The 21,271-nt window shown below is 39.4% G+C and overlaps 5 protein-coding genes across 5 annotated transcripts; 2 read left to right on the plus strand and 3 right to left on the minus strand.

The window, feature by feature from the left end:
* The first annotated feature begins 1,229 nt into the window (after positions 1-1,229).
* On the plus strand, positions 1,230-4,535 carry LOC111459478 (ruBisCO large subunit-binding protein subunit alpha). Its single transcript, XM_023102405.1, has 8 exons — positions 1,230-1,389; positions 1,621-1,798; positions 1,966-2,087; positions 2,211-2,418; positions 2,527-2,672; positions 2,776-3,082; positions 3,361-3,812; positions 4,015-4,535. Exons 1-8 carry the CDS (start codon positions 1,336-1,338, stop codon positions 4,297-4,299), a joined length of 1,752 nt encoding a protein of 583 aa, XP_022958173.1. The 5' UTR covers positions 1,230-1,335; the 3' UTR covers positions 4,300-4,535.
* A 1,947-nt stretch (positions 4,536-6,482) lies between these two features.
* LOC111459722 (glycine-rich cell wall structural protein 1-like) lies at positions 6,483-8,185 on the plus strand. The gene is made up of 2 exons (XM_023102745.1): positions 6,483-6,654; positions 6,694-8,185. Exons 1-2 carry the CDS (start codon positions 6,560-6,562, stop codon positions 8,183-8,185), a joined length of 1,587 nt encoding a protein of 528 aa, XP_022958513.1. The 5' UTR covers positions 6,483-6,559.
* Positions 8,186-8,595: 410 nt separating this feature from the next.
* Positions 8,596-11,519, minus strand: LOC111459716 (KAT8 regulatory NSL complex subunit 3-like). The gene is made up of 6 exons (XM_023102739.1): positions 11,264-11,519; positions 10,578-10,639; positions 10,307-10,439; positions 9,829-9,901; positions 9,364-9,429; positions 8,596-8,949 (listed from the first exon to the last, which is right to left on the minus strand). The coding sequence occupies exons 1-6, from the start codon at positions 11,422-11,424 to the stop codon at positions 8,740-8,742; spliced, it is 705 nt and encodes a 234-aa protein (XP_022958507.1). The 5' UTR covers positions 11,425-11,519; the 3' UTR covers positions 8,596-8,739.
* Positions 11,520-11,976: 457 nt separating this feature from the next.
* LOC111459369 (probable polygalacturonase) lies at positions 11,977-15,942 on the minus strand. The gene is made up of 5 exons (XM_023102238.1): positions 15,375-15,942; positions 13,907-14,027; positions 13,613-13,787; positions 12,937-13,007; positions 11,977-12,778 (listed from the first exon to the last, which is right to left on the minus strand). The coding sequence occupies exons 1-5, from the start codon at positions 15,702-15,704 to the stop codon at positions 12,138-12,140; spliced, it is 1,338 nt and encodes a 445-aa protein (XP_022958006.1). The 5' UTR covers positions 15,705-15,942; the 3' UTR covers positions 11,977-12,137.
* A 398-nt stretch (positions 15,943-16,340) lies between these two features.
* Positions 16,341-17,660, minus strand: LOC111459370 (ethylene-responsive transcription factor ERF061-like). Its single transcript, XM_023102239.1, has one exon. It carries the CDS (start codon positions 17,372-17,374, stop codon positions 16,472-16,474), a length of 903 nt encoding a protein of 300 aa, XP_022958007.1. The 5' UTR covers positions 17,375-17,660; the 3' UTR covers positions 16,341-16,471.
* Between the last annotated feature and the right edge of the window lie 3,611 nt (positions 17,661-21,271).

The raw sequence follows: 21,271 nt of genomic DNA on the forward strand, positions 1-21,271 counted from the left end.
AAACGTTTGCGTTACCGAAAGCTTATAACGGTGTCATTAGTTGTTTATAACTTAGAAAATCAGGTGTTTTTGTGCAAATTTTTGGGCTTTCCTTTTCAGAGATTTCGATTTCAATTAATGTATTATAAGAATTGAATTTCTTCTTGGCTTAGTAATGTCATTGTAGTAGTGCATATCTGCATAATAAACCCAAACCCAAGTTCTTTTTCTCAGGATTGAAAGTTGTATTAGTGTTAATACAAATTGATTAAATGATAGAAATGTAATTAATTAATTAAGGGAAATTGATTTGGTTGAAACTACTTTGTTAGGCAGGTTGGTGATAGTAATGTTCTTACCAAAACTGGGTGGTAAGAAATGGAATGTGTGAGTTGTGCCGTGAAGGCTCTTTCTTGGCTCAAATCTACTCTCCAATATCAATCATTCACATGAAGAGTCAATTAGGGTTGTTTTGACTTGGAAACGGATGGTTCTAATTTGGTATTTTATATAGCTTTATATATATATGTCAACCTACGTTTGGATTTTTCTCTTGTAAGTTTTTGTTCTAATCTTTTTAAAATGATATACAATTTTAACAAACTTCAATTTACGCTTAGCTGAGTGGTTAATACATCTACTCGTTCTCTTGAAGTCCGAAGCTCATATTCTATATTCTGGTCTTTTTTAATCGAGGTGTGGCTTGCATCATTCCAACAATTGGCGGGGAGTGAAGCTGCGAGTCTACCCTTCTCGAGCCTACTTAAATACAAGATTCAAATGAGATTTTTATTTTTCAGTATAAGTATGTTAAACAGATAACTAACCTAAAAATAATCTATCAAATTCAAACAACTCTATTGCCAAAGACGATAGGATAGAAGTTCCCCACTAGTTGAGATGATAAAGGTAGTTGAAGGTAAGTTCAGTCTTTTTTTTTTTTTTTTTTTTTTTTCATTTATTTGATTTTGAATAATTGAGGATTGGACTTATTGTTTTGGGCTGAAATGGATTTCGTGGAAGGGAGCCAAAGGCCCAATAGGCCCAATAGGCCCATGTTTGTTAAATAAGGTGCAGGTTAGCAATACGAAAGCCTTGAAAGATTAAACAACGCCATGAGTGCGCACTGTACGGAACATTTCTTGTTAAAATCACATTTGGGCCGTATCGTAACAAAACTAATCCTGGAATAGCCTCAACGGTTCTGGAAGAAGAAGAATCTTCTGGAACGTCCAACCCAACAATAAAATCAAACCCTAAATTCATTCATTACGTTCATCCTTTTGCTTACACACCTTATCCTGAAACCCAGCGAGCTCTACCGGAACTAAAACCTCCGAGCTTTGCTACCGGAAAATGGCGTCTGCGAATGCAATTTCTTCCGCATCCATTCTTTGTTCTTCCCAGAAGGTACTGCTTCCACTGCTTTTCTCATTTCTTCCTCAGCTCTCATTACTCCGTATTCTAAATAATTTGTAGCTTTCGTTCATTTTTCTACGTAACTGGCATTCTAGCTAGAAATTTTGTGTAATTAGCTATGATAGATGAGCTGAGGGTGGGTTCTTTAATCTTTTAAAATGTGGGGAGTGGGAGGACTGTGCCATTTCCGGTAGCTTACGCTGCATTTGTCTAATGTTGCAGAGCTTGAGGAAAGTGAATCAACCGCAGAGTAACAGGGTGAATTACAGACAGGCGGGTAGCAGATTTGTTGTGAGAGCTACTGCAAAGGATATAGCGTTCGACCAGAGTTCTAGGACTGCACTTCAGTCTGGGATTGATAAGCTTGCCAATGCAGTCGGTCTGACTCTTGGACCCAGGGGTAACTTTCTGGTTCTTTTGATTTATGAATTAGTTAGCATTGAATTTCGTTTCTGTGCTCCTCGTTATCCCGCCTTGCGTAGATATTTCCGCTGTTGAAATCTATACAAGACACTGTTCAATTTGGTTCTTAACATAATGAAAAACTTGCGACCTTTGTATTTGAAGGGAGGAATGTTGTGCTGGATGAGTTCGGCAGTCCCAAAGTAGTAAATGATGGTGTGACAATTGCTCGTGCAATTGAGTTGCCTGATCCCATGGAGAATGCTGGTGCAGCTCTAATTAGGGAGGTTGGTCTTTTGTACTCTGGACCTTTTTATATACTAGTGCGATATATATTTGATCTGTTATGATGCAAAAGCTTCTCATCTATCGGCCATTGAACATTAACAAGCATTCTATCTGTCATGAAGGTCGCAAGTAAAACTAATGACTCTGCTGGTGATGGGACAACGACTGCCTCAGTCCTGGCGAGGGAAATTATCAAACTAGGCCTTCTGAATGTTACTTCCGGTGCAAATCCAGTATCACTGAAGAGAGGAATTGACAAGACAGTGCAAGGATTGATTGAAGAGCTTGAGAAGAAGGCTAGGGCTATCGAAGGCAGAGATGATATCAAAGGTATTGCTTTCCATATCCGAAATGGCCTTAGTTTGGAACTTCTTATTTCTGACCATTATTATTTTTTAAACTAATTGATGATCTGCGTTTTGTTTTAATTCTGTGTAGCTGTTGCCTCTATCTCTGCTGGAAATGACGAGCTGATAGGGTCCATGATCGCTGATGCCATCGAAAAAGTGGGGCCCGATGGTGTCTTGTCCATTGAGTCATCATCTTCCTTTGAGACCACTGTGGAAGTTGAAGAAGGGATGGCGGTGTGTAGTTTTTCTGTTTAGTAAATTATATTTCTTGATCTAATTTCTAGTCATATACATGTTTTAACTCTATTCTGTCTTCATTTTGTTTTTTGCTTTGCAGATTGATAGAGGCTACATTTCTCCTCAGTTTGTCACAAACCCTGAAAAGTTAATTGCTGAATTTGAGAATGCACGAGTGTTAATTACCGATCAGAAAATTTCAGCAATAAAGGATATAATCCCTATATTGGAGAAAACCACGCAATTGAGAGCTCCTTTGCTCATTATTGCTGAGGATATTACTGGTGAGGCTTTGGCTACACTTGTTGTGAACAAGTTGCGGGGTATTCTAAATGTTGCTGCCATTAAAGCTCCAGGATTTGGGGAAAGGAGAAAGGCTATGCTCCAAGACATTGCCATTTTGACAGGTAATCTCGAGTCTTAAAGTTATAATAGGCAACTACATGCTTCATCTGTTTAAATGCTAACACATTTGAGATCTCTTGTTGGATTTACTTGTTCAGTTGATGGCATAATTGTTTCTTTATTCTCTGTATTCGTGAATTCACTATCTCAACCAAGCATGTGAAGTTGCATTGTTTAAATCAGAAGTTCATATGAGGGGAAGTTATTTTTATAAATCTTACGTGCTTTCATGTCGATTGAAAGAATGACCAACGATTTCCTTGTTACATTATTTTTTCAGGTGCTGAATTTCAAGCCAGTGATCTTGGATTGCTTGTAGAAAATACTACAATTGAACAGCTTGGTTTGGCCCGAAAAGTGACCATCTCGAAGGACACTACCACCATCATTGCTGATGCTGCTTCAAAAGATGAACTACAAGCAAGGATTGCACAGCTAAAGAAGGAATTGGCTGAGACGGATTCTGTTTATGACACTGAGAAACTGTCTGAAAGAATTGCCAAATTATCTGGTGGTGTTGCCGTCATTAAGGTTGGAGCTGCGACAGAGACTGAACTTGAGGACCGGAAGCTCCGTATTGAGGATGCAAAGAATGCAACTTTTGCTGCCATAGAGGAAGGGATTGTACCTGGTGGTGGTACTGCACTGGTTCATCTCTCAACACTTGTCCCTGCAATCAAGGACAAGCTTGAAGATGCGGAAGAGAAGCTAGGTGCTGATATTATCCAAAAGGTATTAGAATTTGAGGCTTCTATTTAATGATCATTTGGCTCTTAAAAACTAACCAGTGGTGTTGGTTATTTGGCGTGAGATTACTTGGTCAACTCCTTAAAACTTCCATTGTAATCATATCGAAGCATACCACTTGTTCTTAAGAAATTCCTGGAACCTAGCGTTTGGTATTTTGTTATAAACTAGTCTTTTTTGTACGCAGGCGCTGGTAGCACCGGCATCCTTAATTGCCCAAAACGCTGGAGTTGAAGGGGAAGTAGTGGTGGAGAAGATCAAGTCGAGTGAATGGGAAATTGGATATAACGCAATGACAGACAAGTACGAGAATCTGGTAGAGGCCGGTGTGATTGACCCAGCCAAGGTGACAAGATGTGCATTGCAGAATGCGGCTTCAGTTGCTGGCATGGTGCTAACCACACAGGCCATTGTAGTTGAAAAGCCCAAGCCCAAGGCACCCATCGCTGCACCACAAGGCCTTACCGTTTAAAATTCCTGAGAGTCATCATCATCATCTTCATTTGTAGGACATCAGATATGAAGAGTAGCTTCTGGCGGCGCGTGTTCATTGGAAACGGCGAGGAGACAATAAGAAAAGATGGAACTCTGTATGTGAATGCGCTTTTTTTGAACGGTTCTGGAAACTTGCATTAGATATTGTAAGATCACTGAAATCAATTGCATCAAGTTTGTGTTTTTTCATTGGAAAGAAATAATTTTGATGAATCGGCTGTGTATTTGTGTATAGATTAACCGACCCTGTTTCTTGCTCTTGGACTTCAATGATCTCCAAAAGTCAAGGGTTGGGATTTTTAGTTGCTAAAATGACCCTTGATGGGGGGTGGGGGAGGCTTTGACTAAAATAGACACTCAAATGAGGTAATGGGCAAAATCGGTTAGCGTGGAGTTTGAGTTGGGCAAAATCTGTTAGCGTTAGCTTGAGTTGATATAGTATTGGGTAGATATTTACTTTTATTGACAATGCTCTACAAGTGGATTTTTTAATCATTCAACTAAATGTGAGCCATCCTCAGCCAACCATGGAGGATGAAATGAGTCAAGTGGAGGATTCATGGAGGATGAAATGAGTCAAGTGGAGGATTCAACTATTCAACTAAATGTGAGCAAACAATGGATGATGAAATGAGTTGGATGTTGTGTTGTAAAGAACTAGGCAAGAAGAATTGCGAACAGTTGGTGAAGATACCTATAAGATGTTAGAGTGTTATATACAGTTGGTGAAGATACCTATAAGATGTTAGATTGTTATATACAGTTGGTGAAGATACCTATAAAATGTTAGAGTGTTGTATACCGTTGGTGAAGATGGTGAAGATACCTATAAGATGTTAGAGTGTTACACGGTTGATGTTTATACATATAAAGACATTATTTATGCATATAATTAAAGTATTATAAGAACCAAATCAATCATTTAGAGGGCAATGCTATACCATTTTACTCCTAGATTAGTAAAAGATGTTTTGTTTCCGAATCTTCTTTATTTTATTTTAATTTTTTAAATATAAAATATATAAAAATTATCTTTTAACTTTTAACTTAAAAAAACGTTTGATTCGAATTATATTTTAGTTCTTATCTTAAATTACATTTACCTTAAGTTCATGGCAATCAACTCAATTCCATCAACTCAATTAAAGAGGTTTTTGGGTATTGTAGCATCATGCACCTCAATTAATACCCATTTTTTCTTATTTTCTTTTTTACATATTTGAATCTTCCTCATATCCTCCTTTTAGGAATATATTCTAATCCCATTGGTTTTTTTTTTAATTAAATAATTATTACCCTGTTTATCATAAAAATCTGAGTTCATAAATCATAACTAAAAAAAAGTTATATTTTTGGTTTTTTACCAAATATTATATGATTTTATGTCTCGATCTAAACCCAAGCTTATTACATTTATATTTAATAAAATAATAAATTCTCAATTATTTTGGAGGAATTAAGGCACGAAGTATAAAAGAGACATTTTCCCAAATTTATGTCACTTCAATTTTGATAAAAACAGCTCATCTTTTATTCTTACGCTAAAATAAAAAAATAAAATAAAATATTAAAAAAAAAAGAATCTGATTTCCAGAAGCAAGATTTATTTTTTCGTCTTATCTGTTTCTTTTTAATATTAATCTTAATTACGGTTTCATTAATCAACTTCTCACTTCATTGATTTTAAATACAAAATAGTCCATTTTGTAGTATTAGTTCGTTTGAAATAAATACATTTTAAATAAAAATTAATTTAATTTTTATAAGCACGTCCAAAAACCAATATTTAAAGTAAATTTATTTTAAATAATTAAAAGTGGTTAAAACAATAACAATAGTAAGCAATTTAAATTTAGATGGACTTGAAATATGTTTTGAATTAATTAACAAAAATCTTTGAACATGTAGTAAGAAAATATATACATTTGTACAAGTAATATAATTTTTGAAAAATTGTTTAAAGTAGGAAGTATTTGAATTGAGTTTAAATCCTAATGTATAAATAGTGTCATTTCCATTCGGCAATATAATATTATAAAAACAGAACATATTCGTTGATGGATTAGTCAAAAGAAAAAGGAATCATAAAAGTTTTGTTTCTTTTATTATTATGATGAAACAAATGAGGAAGTTGAATATAAAAGTGGGAATCACATCCATTCCCACTTTTGAGGACTATAAAACGGGTCCAAAGCAGGTGTTTGAATTGCAGGCAGCTCATTCTAATCTTTGCATCCATGGCGTCTTTGCAATGCAACAAACCGGCTGAGCGCAGCCACCACCAGAGGCACGACCAATGCCATCAGGAACACCAACAACAACACCAACACCACGGTCCGGCGGGGAGTCACGGCTGCGGTCCGGCGGGGGGTCACGGCCACGGTCCGGCGTGGGGTCACGGCCACGGTCCGTCGGGGGGTCACGGCTGCGGTCCGGCGGGGGGTCACGGCCACGGTCCGGCGTGGGGTCACGGCCACGGTCCGTCGGGGGGTCACGGCTGCGGTCCGGCGGGGGGTCACGGCCACGGTCCGGCGTGGGGTCACGGCCACGGTCCGTCGGGGGGTCACGGCTGCGGTCCGGCGGGGGGTCACGGCCACGGTCCGGCGTGGGGTCACGGCCACGGTCCGTCGGGGGGTCACGGCTGCGGTCCGGCGGGGGGTCACGGCCACGGTCCGGCGTGGGGTCACGGCCACGGTCCGTCGGGGGGTCACGGCTGCGGTCCGGCGGGGGGTCACGGCCACGGTCCGGCGTGGGGTCACGGCCACGGTCCGTCGGGGGGTCACGGCTGCGGTCCGGCGGGGGGTCACGGCCACGGTCCGGCGTGGGGTCACGGCCACGGTCCGTCGGGGGGTCACGGCTGCGGTCCGGCGGGGGGTCACGGCCACGGTCCGGCGTGGGGTCACGGCCACGGTCCGTCGGGGGGTCACGGCTGCGGTCCGGCGGGGGGTCACGGCCACGGTCCGGCGTGGGGTCACGGCCACGGTCCGTCGGGGGGTCACGGCTGCGGTCCGGCGGGGGGTCACGGCCACGGTCCGGCGTGGGGTCACGGCCACGGTCCGTCGGGGGGTCACGGCTGCGGTCCGGCGGGGGGTCACGGCCACGGTCCGGCGTGGGGTCACGGCCACGGTCCGTCGGGGGGTCACGGCTGCGGTCCGGCGGGGGGTCACGGCCACGGTCCGGCGTGGGGTCACGGCCACGGTCCGTCGGGGGGTCACGGCTGCGGTCCGGCGGGGGGTCACGGCCACGGTCCGGCGTGGGGTCACGGCCACGGTCCGTCGGGGGGTCACGGCTGCGGTCCGGCGGGGGGTCACGGCCACGGTCCGGCGTGGGGTCACGGCCACGGTCCGTCGGGGGGTCACGGCTGCGGTCCGGCGGGGGGTCACGGCCACGGTCCGGCGTGGGGTCACGGCCACGGTCCGTCGGGGGGTCACGGCTGCGGTCCGGCGGGGGGTCACGGCCACGGTCCGGCGTGGGGTCACGGCCACGGTCCGTCGGGAGGTCACGGCCACGGTCCGTCGGGGGGTCACGGCTGCGGTCCGGCGGGGGGTCACGGGCACGGGCACGGTCCGGCGGGGGGTCATGACCACGGTCAGGCGGGGGGTCACGGGCACGGTCCTGCGGGGGGGCACGGCCACTGCATGCCAGCCAATCCCAATATCGGACACTGCCAGCCAGCCAATCCCAACGTCGGCCACTGCCAGCCAGCCAGTCCCAATGTCGGCCACTGCAAGGCTGGAGGGTCGAGGAAGAAGGGACATCACAAAAATAAAGAAGGGGGCTTCTTGAATAAGATCAAGGATGCCTTCTCTGACCACAGCGACAACAGTGACAGTGACGACGATTGTCGCAGAGGTCGGCACTAAAGGAAGGCAAGTTCTTTTTTATGTCGGGTCGAAATAGAATTCACCCAGTGTTTGATTGCCTCAACGCTCATGTGAGCATTAGCTGGGTTTAGCGTTCGATTGTTACAGTTGAATTCATAGGATTGGTTGAAAAGAATAACTATTTATCATTGTTTTGATTGTATATGCAGAATTGGAAGGAGGAAGTGGAAGGGTACTTACTAGATTGAAGGGAAAGGAATCAGAGAATGCATCTAAACTGCTACTGCTACTCCTACTACTAAGTATTCGAGTGAAGCTTAAAATAAATAAGACAATTTATAAGACACCCTACTTTTTTCCTTCTTCCAAATAAAGTTTCTGTATTGCTATCCTTACTATCAATATAAAATGCATATGTTTAAATTTTGCTCGCTATAATTATATATATAGATATGAACATAAATCTGATACGCAATAAAACGAGATACATAATGTCAGATGACAAAATTATATGCTTGACGATACGACCGTTTTATATTACAAAGTAATGTCTAAAAACACAAATTTGTACACCCAAAAAAGCTTAGCTAGAGCTATCTAAGACATCCAGAGACAAAAGTAGCAAGTGCCTGAGCAGCTACATTTTCGGCTTCATCTTTACTCGAACCCTTGCCTTGAAGGTACTTCTTTGAGATCTGGAAAGAGTGGTCACCACCATCAATCACATGTAACCCACCAATTGATTTCATCCTCTTCCGAATATCCTCCAGCTTCTCTAAAGGACACAGAGCATCCCTGCTACCCTGAATGGCAAAATTATGATGTTAAAGACTGCACAACGATGTGATTGAACTTCGATCGAATCTCTCAAGTGTCTATGAATGTCTTTGATCCCTTAACATTCTATCATTAATAGGTGTGAAAAAGCAACTTGTATCCAACTCAAGGTGGCCCATAAATCATAACGTTCCCTCATGAAACCAGAGTAGATCTACCGATATGTTATTACTTTGCCATAGAAGGTGTGGGTTATGCTTCATATCTTTCAAAAGAGAATATTTTGTGTTCAAAAAGATGTGGGCCCCAGGGGGGATTCGAACGACTGACTAATAGAAGATACATGTCTTAACCACTTGAGCGATGCTCAAGTTCTTCTAGAGGAGAATATTGCAACTTACATTGTTTAGTTGTTGAGGTAAGTTGTAAAGAGGATGTACCTGTACAAACATGATAGGAATGGTAACTTGCAGTAGCGTCTGGTCTCGGACATCCCCTTTCAAGCCCTAAAAACATGCAACTTTATCTGATTAATTGGCAGAAGCTATAAGCTTCCATTGTACAATGGAAAATGTCACCTTCATTGTCATTCCTACCCGCAGAGGTTTTTCAAACCCATGAAGTTTGCAAACACTTAATTTGAGGTATGAGTCCATATCCAACATATACTAGTCATCTATCACTCACTTGTTGCATATCTGAACTAAAAGGTCAAGTTTATTTACTCATTCAAGTTTCTTATGAGAAAGGTAAGGTTGTCCCAAGTTTGGTATGACCATAACTGACAGTGTATATACTTGATAGATAGCCATCTACAACTTGCAAAAGAAACCATAACAAGAGATGTTAATTTACCCTAAAGCCTGAAGGATTTTTCAATCTGATATGCATAAATAGTCTCAAACCTTCAAGGGATACCCCAAGCAAATTATTGCAGAAGCATGAATGTCTTCCTCACAAGCTACCATGCAACTTACTCTGCGAATAATAAAATAAGTAAAAACCATATTTACCCAACAGAAAATCTCAAATTATGAAGTTTTATTGTGACTATCATCTATGAAGTTGAATGTTCATGGTTTTATAAAAATAAAAAAAATTAAAAAAAAAAAACCTCAAATTATTCAAAAAAGACAGAATAAGCAAAAAATGAATCGGTCCTAAAAATCACCTCAAATATTTTCATTCATTTGCATAGGCTATCTGTGAACATTATTTTTTTTTTTAAATCTTGTTAAAAAAAGATCACTTGAGGAGAAGTTTATTCCATTTATAGCCCACCAATGACAATATGCTTCGAAAATATTTGAAAATTTCATACTTATGGAGACGCTAAGCAGAAGTCCAAACGGATAATTTCAAGCAAAGAAACAAAATTATTACCTCGAACCCATAGATTTACCAGCCAAAATCAAAGGGTGCCCAGGGTACCTTGCAATTGTCCTTTTGACAATTTCTACATGGTATGGAACCAATTTTTCAGCCTTGGGAGGAGGCTTCCTTCCACCAGAAATGTCTGTCAACTCAACTCAAAATTTTAAAAGTTAATTGAAAGAGACAGCCAAATTTGAAGTTCATCATGTTCCAATGCCTAGTAACATCGAAAAAGGTATATAGTCCTATATCAATGTATTGTTAAATGGTAAGTACTCACACGGATAGTCAAAGGTGACAACATCAACAGCATGTAGTGCCTTGCCTAACACATCTTTCCATCTGGATGAAATCAAGAAATTTTAAGTCTTCATAAGTCAACTAATTGGTCAAAAATATTTTACAGGATAGAATCAAACCATACTGCAAGGATTTGAATCTCAAATAAGAGATCAGAAATGGCTTAGAAAACATCGTAAAATGCAGAAAAATAGATCACATGGTAACAAGCTTGCCTATGCTACTCAATGGGGATAACAAATTCAGCTAGAATTTCCAGACAAGATTCCCCAATTTCACCATCTGAAAAAGAATTCTACCCTTCAAATGAGCGAGGAGGATCATCGATCTTTAAGATAAAAAAAAATGAACGCTTAAAGAGGAACCATACAGAGCAACACTCAGGCCAGAAAACTGTATTAGCCAAAGCTCAAGGAATAACTATCCTTACAAATATTTCCTACTTAAATTTCAATTACGTATAATTCACAACACTGAAACGAAATCACACCCAATTTCATCCCAAATCAAACCTAAATTCTCAGTACCATCGCTCCCCAGTTCTCGCAGTTCATCAACTCCAAACAACTCCAAAACGAGCGAGTACGAGAAAGAAATCGTCGGAGGCAATCGGAAAATGGAAAGACGAACGAAAAAGAACGACGAAGAAAAAGAAAAAAGAAATGCCTGATCATCCATTCAGAAGAAGAAGGGGCACCAGCACCGTGAGCGAAAACGACGACAGGGGACAATCTATTATCCGAGGAAGACGTCGCAAGTAAGGTCTCAAAGGCGTCATCAATGGCGAGGTTTTGACGCCGGCGTTTTGAAGGAGGTGAAGAAGCCATTGCTAAGAAGAACCACAAACTGAACCCCAAATCAACGGAACCCTAATAAACCCAGAGAGCAAAACTAACTTTGGCGCCAAACTGAGAGAGCAGCACTTGGAACGACAAGGAGTGGCAGTTGTTCAAAAGTTTCACTCCTATGGCGTGCGGCCCATTGAGGCCCAAATGAGGTCTATTTATTGGGCTTTCAGATGGATCTGAAGGCCCACCACAAGACAACATTGACAACGAACAATTTGTACGGAAAGTTAGTTGGTAACTGTTTAACTAATATGGTTAAATATATTACACAAATAAATAATTTATAAATATGATATATTCTTTTATTAAAAAAATCACGCCCATTTATATAACTAATAATCATTAATAGATTATTTCTATGTTTATCTAACGTAAAAAAAGAATTATACATTAGTGATACATTACTATTAAAAAATTATTACTCGTTATTATTTTTAATTTTTTGATATGATATGTCGATGATAGACTAAATGATCGTGCAAATAATCACTCTCTATTTATGAGATTTTATCAAAGTATAAGGATAAATTATAACTTTTAAAACAAACTTTCTTGGATCCATTGAGACCAAATTTGTAATTTAATCTCTTTTAATCCCCATTGACCTTTGCGGGTGAAATGGAATATAGCTACAACAAACACGACGCGAAATTTCATAGGTTTAAAGAACGAAATATACATAATAGATGTGTTTAGAAGTTATTGGAGCACACACCATCCTGCTGTGTGCTGGTAAGCTCTGTGCATGGCCATGGACTAACCAAGAGAGCTGCACCACTTACATACGAGCAAGTCCACGGTACTGATCTCGGTCTCGCTGTGCCACGAAGGTTAATGTTCGAAAGACATATACCAGTAAATGGGGAGTTCCTCAAGCCATATATAGAACCTGCTTGCTGCACATTCTCACCCCAAACGTTTTTAATTGTGATGTCTTTGACGATTGGAAGAGCGTTTGGGTCGAACTTGTCGTCGGGATGATCTCCAGTATCGCTCGCAATCTTTAGACCCTTTCGCGAGCTCTCCATGTAGACATCGGATATGGTTATGTTCTTTATGAACCCTCCTCTTCCAATGTTTGTCTTGATGTTGATACCAACTCCCATGTCGTATAAGCTTAGGTGTTCTGCTAATACATTTGACACACCACCGGAGGTTTCGCTTCCTACAGCAACTCCAGCAAATGGACTTGACCCCGATATTCTTCGGATGGTAATGTCGTAACTACTACGACCGTAAGCGATACCATATTCGTCCCATCCACTCTTCACAGCCACAAGATCATCTCCAGTTGAAATGTAGGAATCTTCTATACAGACGTTGTTGCTCGAGTCTGAGTTCATCAGTTTGACAAGTTTTGTTACTTTCAGGCATATACAGAACTAATGTTATGAGAACTTTGAACATGACTTGTAATAAGCAATTATTTTAACCAGAGGTCGACCAGGGGCGGGGGTGGGGGAGCTAATAACTACGGATCTGAAAACGCACCTGGATCGATTCCATCGGTGTTCGGGGAATCACGAGGAGCCAATATTGTGACATATCTCACAACAACGTTACTGCAACAGAAGATTAGAAAAAAAGTAAGATCGCACACTGTTGATATTACCCTGAAAGGAGTTTAATAGCTCAAGCCCACCCTGGTAAATATTGTCCGTTTTGGCCCATTATGTATCACCGTCAACCTCACGGTTTTAAAACGCGTCTGCTAGGGAGAGTTTTCCACACCCTTATAAGGAATACTTCGTTCTACTCTCCAACCATAACCAAGGTGGGATCTCACAATCCACCCCCTCGGGAACCCAACGTCCTCGTTGGCACAATGCTCGATGACTAACTTTGATACCATTTGTAAGAGTCCAAGCTCACCGCTAGTAGATATTATCCGCTTTTCCCCGCTACGTATCGTCATCAACCTCATGATTTTAAAACGCTCTACTAAGGAGAGATTTTCATACTCTTATAAAGAATGCTTCGTTTCTCTCTCCAACCAATGTGGGATCTCACAAGTTAAAAGTGTTTTGGTTGGAAGAAAAGCAGAAAATATGATGAACATTCAAGGGGTATTTCAACACGATATGAGCAATTATGGAGCTGTAACGTGATTGAAAACGGACTTTAATTCTTACCTGTAACGTGATTGAAAACGGACTTTAATTCTTACCTGCAGTAAACTGGATGAATGTTCCAAAACGGAGAGTTCAGGAACATTACGTTGGAAATGATGATATTATGAGAATTGATAAATTCAACGAGATTAGGCCTAGTGTACATCAGAGTCCTTGTCCTCCACATATTCCACCAGACATCACCTTGGCCATCAATGGTCCCATTCTCACCTACCACAACAATTTAACTCGGGCTATTAATATACATACTTTTGTTCCAAGAACAACACAAGTAAACCAGGTTTGCAATAGCCTTTATATACATTTTAAAAGAACTAGATGATTCATACCAGTGATCACCACATCATGAACACCATCTCCATGAATAAAGCTTACATATCTTCCACCAGGGCGCTCCCTCCCTCTTCCATATGATGGCAACGGCTCGATCACTGGCCAATTTGAAGAATCCTGGACATCAAACAGAGAAAAAAAAACAAAAGCTTAATACAAAAGTAAAACAATAAAAGTGAAGGATTAAACTAGTTTAAAAAAAGAGAGAAATTTTATGAAAAGATCGGACAATTCTCATCATCTGCAGAAAATTACATCATCGAGAAGTTGATGGATACGAATGGTGAAAACTCTTAGACCAAAGATCTTGCACTCACTAAATTGACCATCCATTAGGATGCATACAAACCCAGAATAAAAAAAATGCTTATTGGAAGCGGGTAATCATATAGGAGTCAAATTTTAGACACCGACAACATATAACAGTTCTAGTTTCAAAATCTTGACATAATTTCCACGCATTTTACTTCAAGTACTAGAGAAATAGGTAAAGTTCCTTCTTGGAAAACTGTAATAGCCTGAGCCCACCGCAAGTAGATATTGTCCGCTTTGGCTCATTACATATCACTGTCAACCTTATGGTTTTAAAATGCGTCTACTATGAAGATAGTCTAGTCCTACTCCAACTAGTGCCTCGCATGGTAACCTGGCTCTGATACCATTTGTACGAGACCAAGCCCACCACTAGCAGATATTGTCTGCTTCGGCTTGTTACATATCGTCGTCAGCATCACGATTTTAAAACGCGTCTTCTAGGGAGAGATTTCCACACCTTTATAAGTAAGGTTTTGTTTTCTTCTCCAACCGATGTGGGATCTCACAAAAACAAAAGAACATTAAGGAAAGGATCCGATTGCCTAAAACAGATCCTTTCTGGCCTGTTTGCTAGCTGAAATAGACATGGATTGAGTTAATTAATTGCTACAACTAACTAATAACATTGTCATCATCCTTGTTAAAAGAATCAACCAATGTTTTGACATAGATATTTCAACTATGGGACAGCCAATTTTGGTTGCTTGAAATTGATGTCCAGATCAGCAAAATAATAATCACAAATTAGCAAATCAGAACTTTGAATGGATCAATCAACTAAAAAGGGATCACATTCTAATAAAAATTTAGCATCAGAATCCGACAAAGAACAGCCTGTGACGGTCCAATCATAATTATATATAATGTTATAAATTTAGAGTGGATGCACATGCCACAGCTTAATCGAATACCCACCCACCAGAGCACACGTTCATTCTGATAAATCCCAATCCCCTAATCTAGAAACCATTCATAATCACCGACAAAAATAAGCTCAAAATCAGAATCACCAAACGAAAGAAACCCTAAGCACGAGAATCACCAGCGAAAAATCAGGGAAATTCTCTCATTCAACAACAACCAACACTAGCCACACTACTGAATCACAAATAAGAGAAACAACAAAGAAGTTCAGTGAGAAGCATATACCTGAACAGCTTTGATAACAGCGTCTTTTGCAAGATACAGAGTCATATGGCTAGTGAGATTAAAGCTCTCCGTCAAGTAAACCCCAGGAGGAATGTAAAGCAAAGTACCCCCTCTTCTTCTCAAATGTTGAATTCGATAAATCGCAGCTCGAAAAGCTCTAGTGTTCAATGTACGGCCATCGCCGACACCCCCAAAATCGGCAATGGAAATCTTATCGCTCCGATACTTCATGGGGACTATCCCGGAGCAGGTAGTGAGCTCACCGGCGGCAAGTGGAGAGGACAAAAGAGCAGCGAAGCAGATGAAAATGAAGAGGAAAAACGGCAACATGGTGGAGAAATGGGAAAGAGAACAAAGAGAAAAGAGTGGAGAGACGCTTTTTGAGGGATTTAAGTAAGATCTTAAAGAAGAAGACGAAGATGGGAAGAAGGGGGAGTAGATCTGGGAGTTAGGACACGAAGAAGAATCCAAGGATGGTGCGAAATGGAGAAGTTAATTAATGGAAAGGGTTAGAGAGAGAGAGAGCAGTAACCAGAGAATCAGAGCTCGGCTGTTTGTTTGTATGGAAAAAGAAAGGCATTTTTAAATTAAATTTAAAATTATAAAATAGAATGTTCCTCCTCAAATTTTACAACTAACGTCTCTCTAAAATTTTATAATCTTTCAGATTGGTTTTAGTGAAAAGCCCAAATTGGGCCCAGCCCACAACGGCCATAAATTGAAGCCCAAGGCCCAACTCAATTCTTGGGCTATTTTCTCCCTCCCTGCACCTTCCCAATTCGGATGTATTTATAATCAAAGTGATACTGTCTCCATTCTCGATTGTTATGAAATTTATTGGAAAACTCGAGAGCAAAACCATGAGAGCGAAATTTATTAGAAAACTCGAGAGCAAAACCATGAGAGCTTATACTCAAAGTGGGTGGACAATATCATATCATTCTGGAGAATCGTATTTATATGGACGATCCAAGCACAATTTTTTACACCTTTAGGAAGTGTTTAATAGTTTACAAAGTTAGAATCAAAATCCAAAATTATCATCAAACCAAGAGTTTATTTGGTCCCATGAAGATTGAACAAAGAACAAAAAAGGTCTAGTTTGCAAGAACATCCCAAATCTGTTCTGCATCAAAAGAAGGCATCTTCTCCAACGAGTACCACTCTGTTTCCGATCCCGCCGCCGCCGTCGCCGTCAAGCAATCCACTGAACCAGCTCGAGGTGAGTTCTCAAAGTTCCACAACCCATCTTCCGCTGCACCAACAGGCGATACCCTTTCCCAACTCCATTCTTCCGTCATCTCCACTACCGCCGGAGGCAGAGACACCGACGATGACGACGAAGAACACGAACCCGAACCTAAATCGCCGCCGATTCTCCTACAATCCTTCTTCTTCCCCTTCCCCTTTATCTTCTGAATAATCGCTTGAATTTTGGCATCCACCAATTTTCTCAACCCACTCAATTTCACAAACTCGTCGGTACCTAAATCGCTCTTTAGATCCTTCAAATTTGGAAAATTCAACCGAGCATATTCCCCTCGGAGTTTGCAGGCGGCGCAGTCGTAAGCATAGGCGGCGGTCTCCGGCGAGTCATAGGTTCCTAACCATACCCTCATCCGATTCTGCGGCAGTCGAATCTCCGCCACCCATTTCCCCCATTGTCTCTGCCGCACTCCTCTGTAAACCTTCCTCTTGCCGCCACTCACGGCAGCGCCGCAACCCGAATACAGCAATTCGTACGCCTTTGCAAACAAATCCCGAGACCCATTTGCTTTCCTCTCCTGAGAAAATCTCTGCAGTACTTCCCGCTGTCGGAGATAAACCGACGACCCAACTGCCGGGTCGAAATCTACGCCGTCGATTACAGAGCAGCTGAAATTGTCGCAGTGAGAGAAGATTGAATCCAGAGTATTTCCTCCGGCAGTTAGAATGAGATTGGAAAGAGCCGTTGAAACATCCGTGAATTGAAGGGTTCCTCCGTTCGTCATGGTTTCCATTTTTTCCGGCAATATTTATTTGTTGGAGTATGAGGAAGAAACAGAATTAAAGTGGAGATTTATAGGCGAGGAAGAAACAGAGAAATGGAGAAATGGTCAAAGCGGGCAAAAAGCAGGTTTTTGGATTTAGTGAAAAAGTCAGAGTTAGCTTTGATCGATTCACACACGGAAAAACACAAAAGTCTTCGAAGGTTCATAAATTGCAGAGCCACGCGGCCCATTTTGCTGCCGCCATGCTTTCATTTGGTTGCTGTCTGTGGAAGGTGACGCTTTCTTCCTTGCCTTCCCACTCCATGTCAACTTTATAAGATAATCTCTTTTATATGTATATCATTGGTCCATGATATAACCGTACAGTTCAGTTCAAGACTATCACTGATAGATATTATGTATCACCATCGGTTTTATGATTTTAAACCATTTCTGCTATAAGGAATGCTTTAGTCCGTCCTCATTAGTTTACTGTTTTATGTCTAGCTCTCATACAATTTATAACGATCCAAATCCATTGTGAGTAAATATTATAAAATTATAAAATAGGTAAATTAAAGAGAAGTTTACATAAAAAAAATATATTTCATTCTCGACGTGACATGTATTAAAATAATTATTATTGGACAGAAATTGAGGAGGACAATATTCAAAAATGGGTTTTAAATGAAAAAATAATTATGAGCCAATCATGTGGGTATGAAAAAAGAATGAATATTAAAATGAAAAAGGGGTAGGTTGGAGTCAGATGGGGTGCTCCGCCAATATTAATGGCTGTAATGCGATCTATTATCCAAAATTAAACACCAATTTTATTTATTTATTATTATTCTATAAATCATTTCCCTAACGGATAACTACTAATCAATGTGGGATAGTGACTATTTTCTCTTTTTCTAACAAAAATTTGACATTTTTTTCTTTCCAATTTTGATATTACATTCTATTTTGACCCAAACTAAGAGGTACCGATTAGTTTGGGGCTTTTAGGAAAGATACACATCTAATTTCAAATTTGGACGGTTTGAAAAACTTTTATGATTGTGCAATCAAAATTATCGTATTTTTTTATTTTAAAATAAAACTATTTTCTTAAAAAAATAATATGGTTACTAGGTGTACAATAAATTTACAAACATAAAGGGATAGATCGTTCTATCGAGTAGAGATGTTCAAGGGAAGGGCGAAGATAGAGAAGCCTTCTCCATCCCTCGCTTCCTATTTCAATATTCATCTCCACAAAATTCACCATTTACCTACCTGTCTACACGAACTTTTTTTACCATGGGCAGAGACAAGAAATATAATCTCCCTTCTCAATTCCGTTTAGCTAACGTCAAAAAATTTCTCCTTGCTCCCTTCCTATTCCTCGTTTAAACGGGAATTCTTCGTCTTATTCAATGGACATTTCTATTGTGAAGCGAATGAAGCAATAAATGTCTCTATTACTTTGACCTAAATAGTTCAGATTTTGTTTGTCTCATAGCATGCTTAAACCTAATAAATCATCTCTACTCTATTTATATGAATTGAATTTGGGTTTCGATAGTATGAAAAGAAACTAGAGATCAAAGTTGCATTTTTAGGTGAGTGAAAATTGGTTGAGAAATGACTCAGTGAGACTTAACCAAACTATAAAAAATAAACTTTCAAAATTTTAAGGAGCAAATTCAAGTATGTACCGACGTCCAACCGGATGGACCAAGGCGAGAAAATATGCAATAAATGCATAGAATAAAAAAGAATTGATAAGGACATTTTGAAAAAAAAAAGTCAAATTTGTTTGGATGATAAAGATAAAATAATGTAGCTTGACATTGTAATATGCTTTCACATCCCTACGTCAACCTTAGCTTTAATTTCACTATGATTCAACACAATAATAATAAAATAAAATAAAACATTAAAAAGGAAGGAAGGGAGTCTGTCATTTTCTAATAAATAAATATATATATATTAATGGGCTTGAGATGTCATGGCCCAGTGGTCTTTAAGCCCATATCACCTTCCTTAAAGGTATTGATCTCATTAAGTTTTTTTTTTTTTTTTTAATTAAGTATACTAGTTAAGAATATAAATTAAAAAAAATTAATTATTATACAACACTAAAAAATTATGTTTTTTTTTTAAAATTTTAAAGTAGAGATATATTCCTTCCATGGTTATTATTGCAAACATTAAATTTGTCTCATTATGAAATGAGACATTCAATGATTAAGTTTAATTAGACATAATCATACAAATAAACTAATGCAAAATTAAAAATAAATAAAACCCAACACCTCAATTTTAGTAATTTATTTAATTAATCCTCAGAAATAGAAATTATATTTATAAAAAACACAGCTAATTGTGTGTGTACAATATAGAAACATGGTGGCTGCAGTAGGGGAGAACTGCCATAGTGTCACGTGGCGGGCCCCACTTTCCACGGGGTTCCACATGACCCATGTCTAATCGTTACCGTGTCCGTCCACGTACGAAAAAAAAAAGAAAAAGAAAAAGGAAAAATCACCGCCAATTACGCTTCCTTTTTTTTTTTTCTTTAATTAATTTATTTTTTCATGAGGATGATGTGGGTCCCCGAAGGAAGGGATCGACGGCTGAGATCAGATTTGATTATTTACAATGGACTCCCTGTAGGTTAACAATTCAAAGTTTATGATCGTACCTAGAAAATATTTTTAAAGTATGCAAAATTACAAAAATGACATTAACATTAGTGATTATAAATATTACAGAGATAAATTAATTTGAAAGTACTGCAAGCAGAAAATAGTAATGACAATTATTGCACCCATAATAATAATAAATAATATTAATTCGATCTCACAGTTCCTATCTTCAAATTATTCGTTGATATGAAAAATTTACAACTAGTCACCAAAATCCTTTAACTTGGTGGGGCTTTTCGTCTCTTCTTGAACTCTTAATGGCTGGACTTCGAACATGTGGTCTTATACAGAGACTATATGAATATTGAAGATTATTGAGAGGAGTAGTCTCGCTGGCTAATTAAGAGGAGATCATGAGTTACTATCTCTGTTAGTATGAGATCTGTTAGAGAAACAGAAAACAAAACCGTGAAAGCGTATGCTAAAGTGGATAATATCATACTATTGTGAAGAGTCGTGGTTATATCTTACAATTCTCGAGTCACTTTGGTATCTGAACTAAACATATTCCTTGTTCGACCACATTGAGTCAAATTGTTCTTAATTGGGTTGCGATAGGCATATTCATCTCATCTTAGTCAATTGGTTCCTACTAGTCTTAAGCTAACAAACTTTTTGTTTTCACCTTGACAAAAGTGAAATAATGAATAATCATTTACTCTCTCGTAAATATAATGAAACTCAAGACTAAATAAATAATTTAACCGCTCTGTTGTCAACGTTGACATTTAAATCTTTATTTATGACAAATCATTCCGACATGTTTAATAAAAGCAAGGAAAGTGTTGATGTCTTTGTCGTTGTCCTCAATTTCTGATTTTTTGTTTGTTAAAAACTAAAGAATTACTCGATTGCTACTCTAAAAATAAAATTTAAATTTGGATTTAAATTAAAATATAACCAAGTTGAAAGGTCAAATCCAAAAGCTTATATCATACTCATCTCTTTATATCAAATTCACATCTCAATCATATCATTGAGAGGTAGAAGGTAACGTTTCTAATATTCCAAGTTTTTAATCATTTCATTTTCTTATTATATGTCTTGACAAACATACAAACTAAAGCATGAGAATTTAAACTCAACTTGTTCATGGATGATTTTGATCCAACAATTGATTGGATTGATTGCATGTTACTGCTATGATTGGAGTTGCAATGCACATTAATAGGAATCTGTCTCGATTTTTCATCATCTCATAATAGTCATGTAATGATCACGATAGCTTAAC

Source organism: Cucurbita moschata, unplaced genomic scaffold, assembly GCF_002738365.1.
Source record: "Cucurbita moschata cultivar Rifu unplaced genomic scaffold, Cmos_1.0 Cmo_Scf00022, whole genome shotgun sequence".
In the NCBI taxonomy this organism is placed as follows: Eukaryota; Viridiplantae; Streptophyta; class Magnoliopsida; order Cucurbitales; family Cucurbitaceae; genus Cucurbita; species Cucurbita moschata.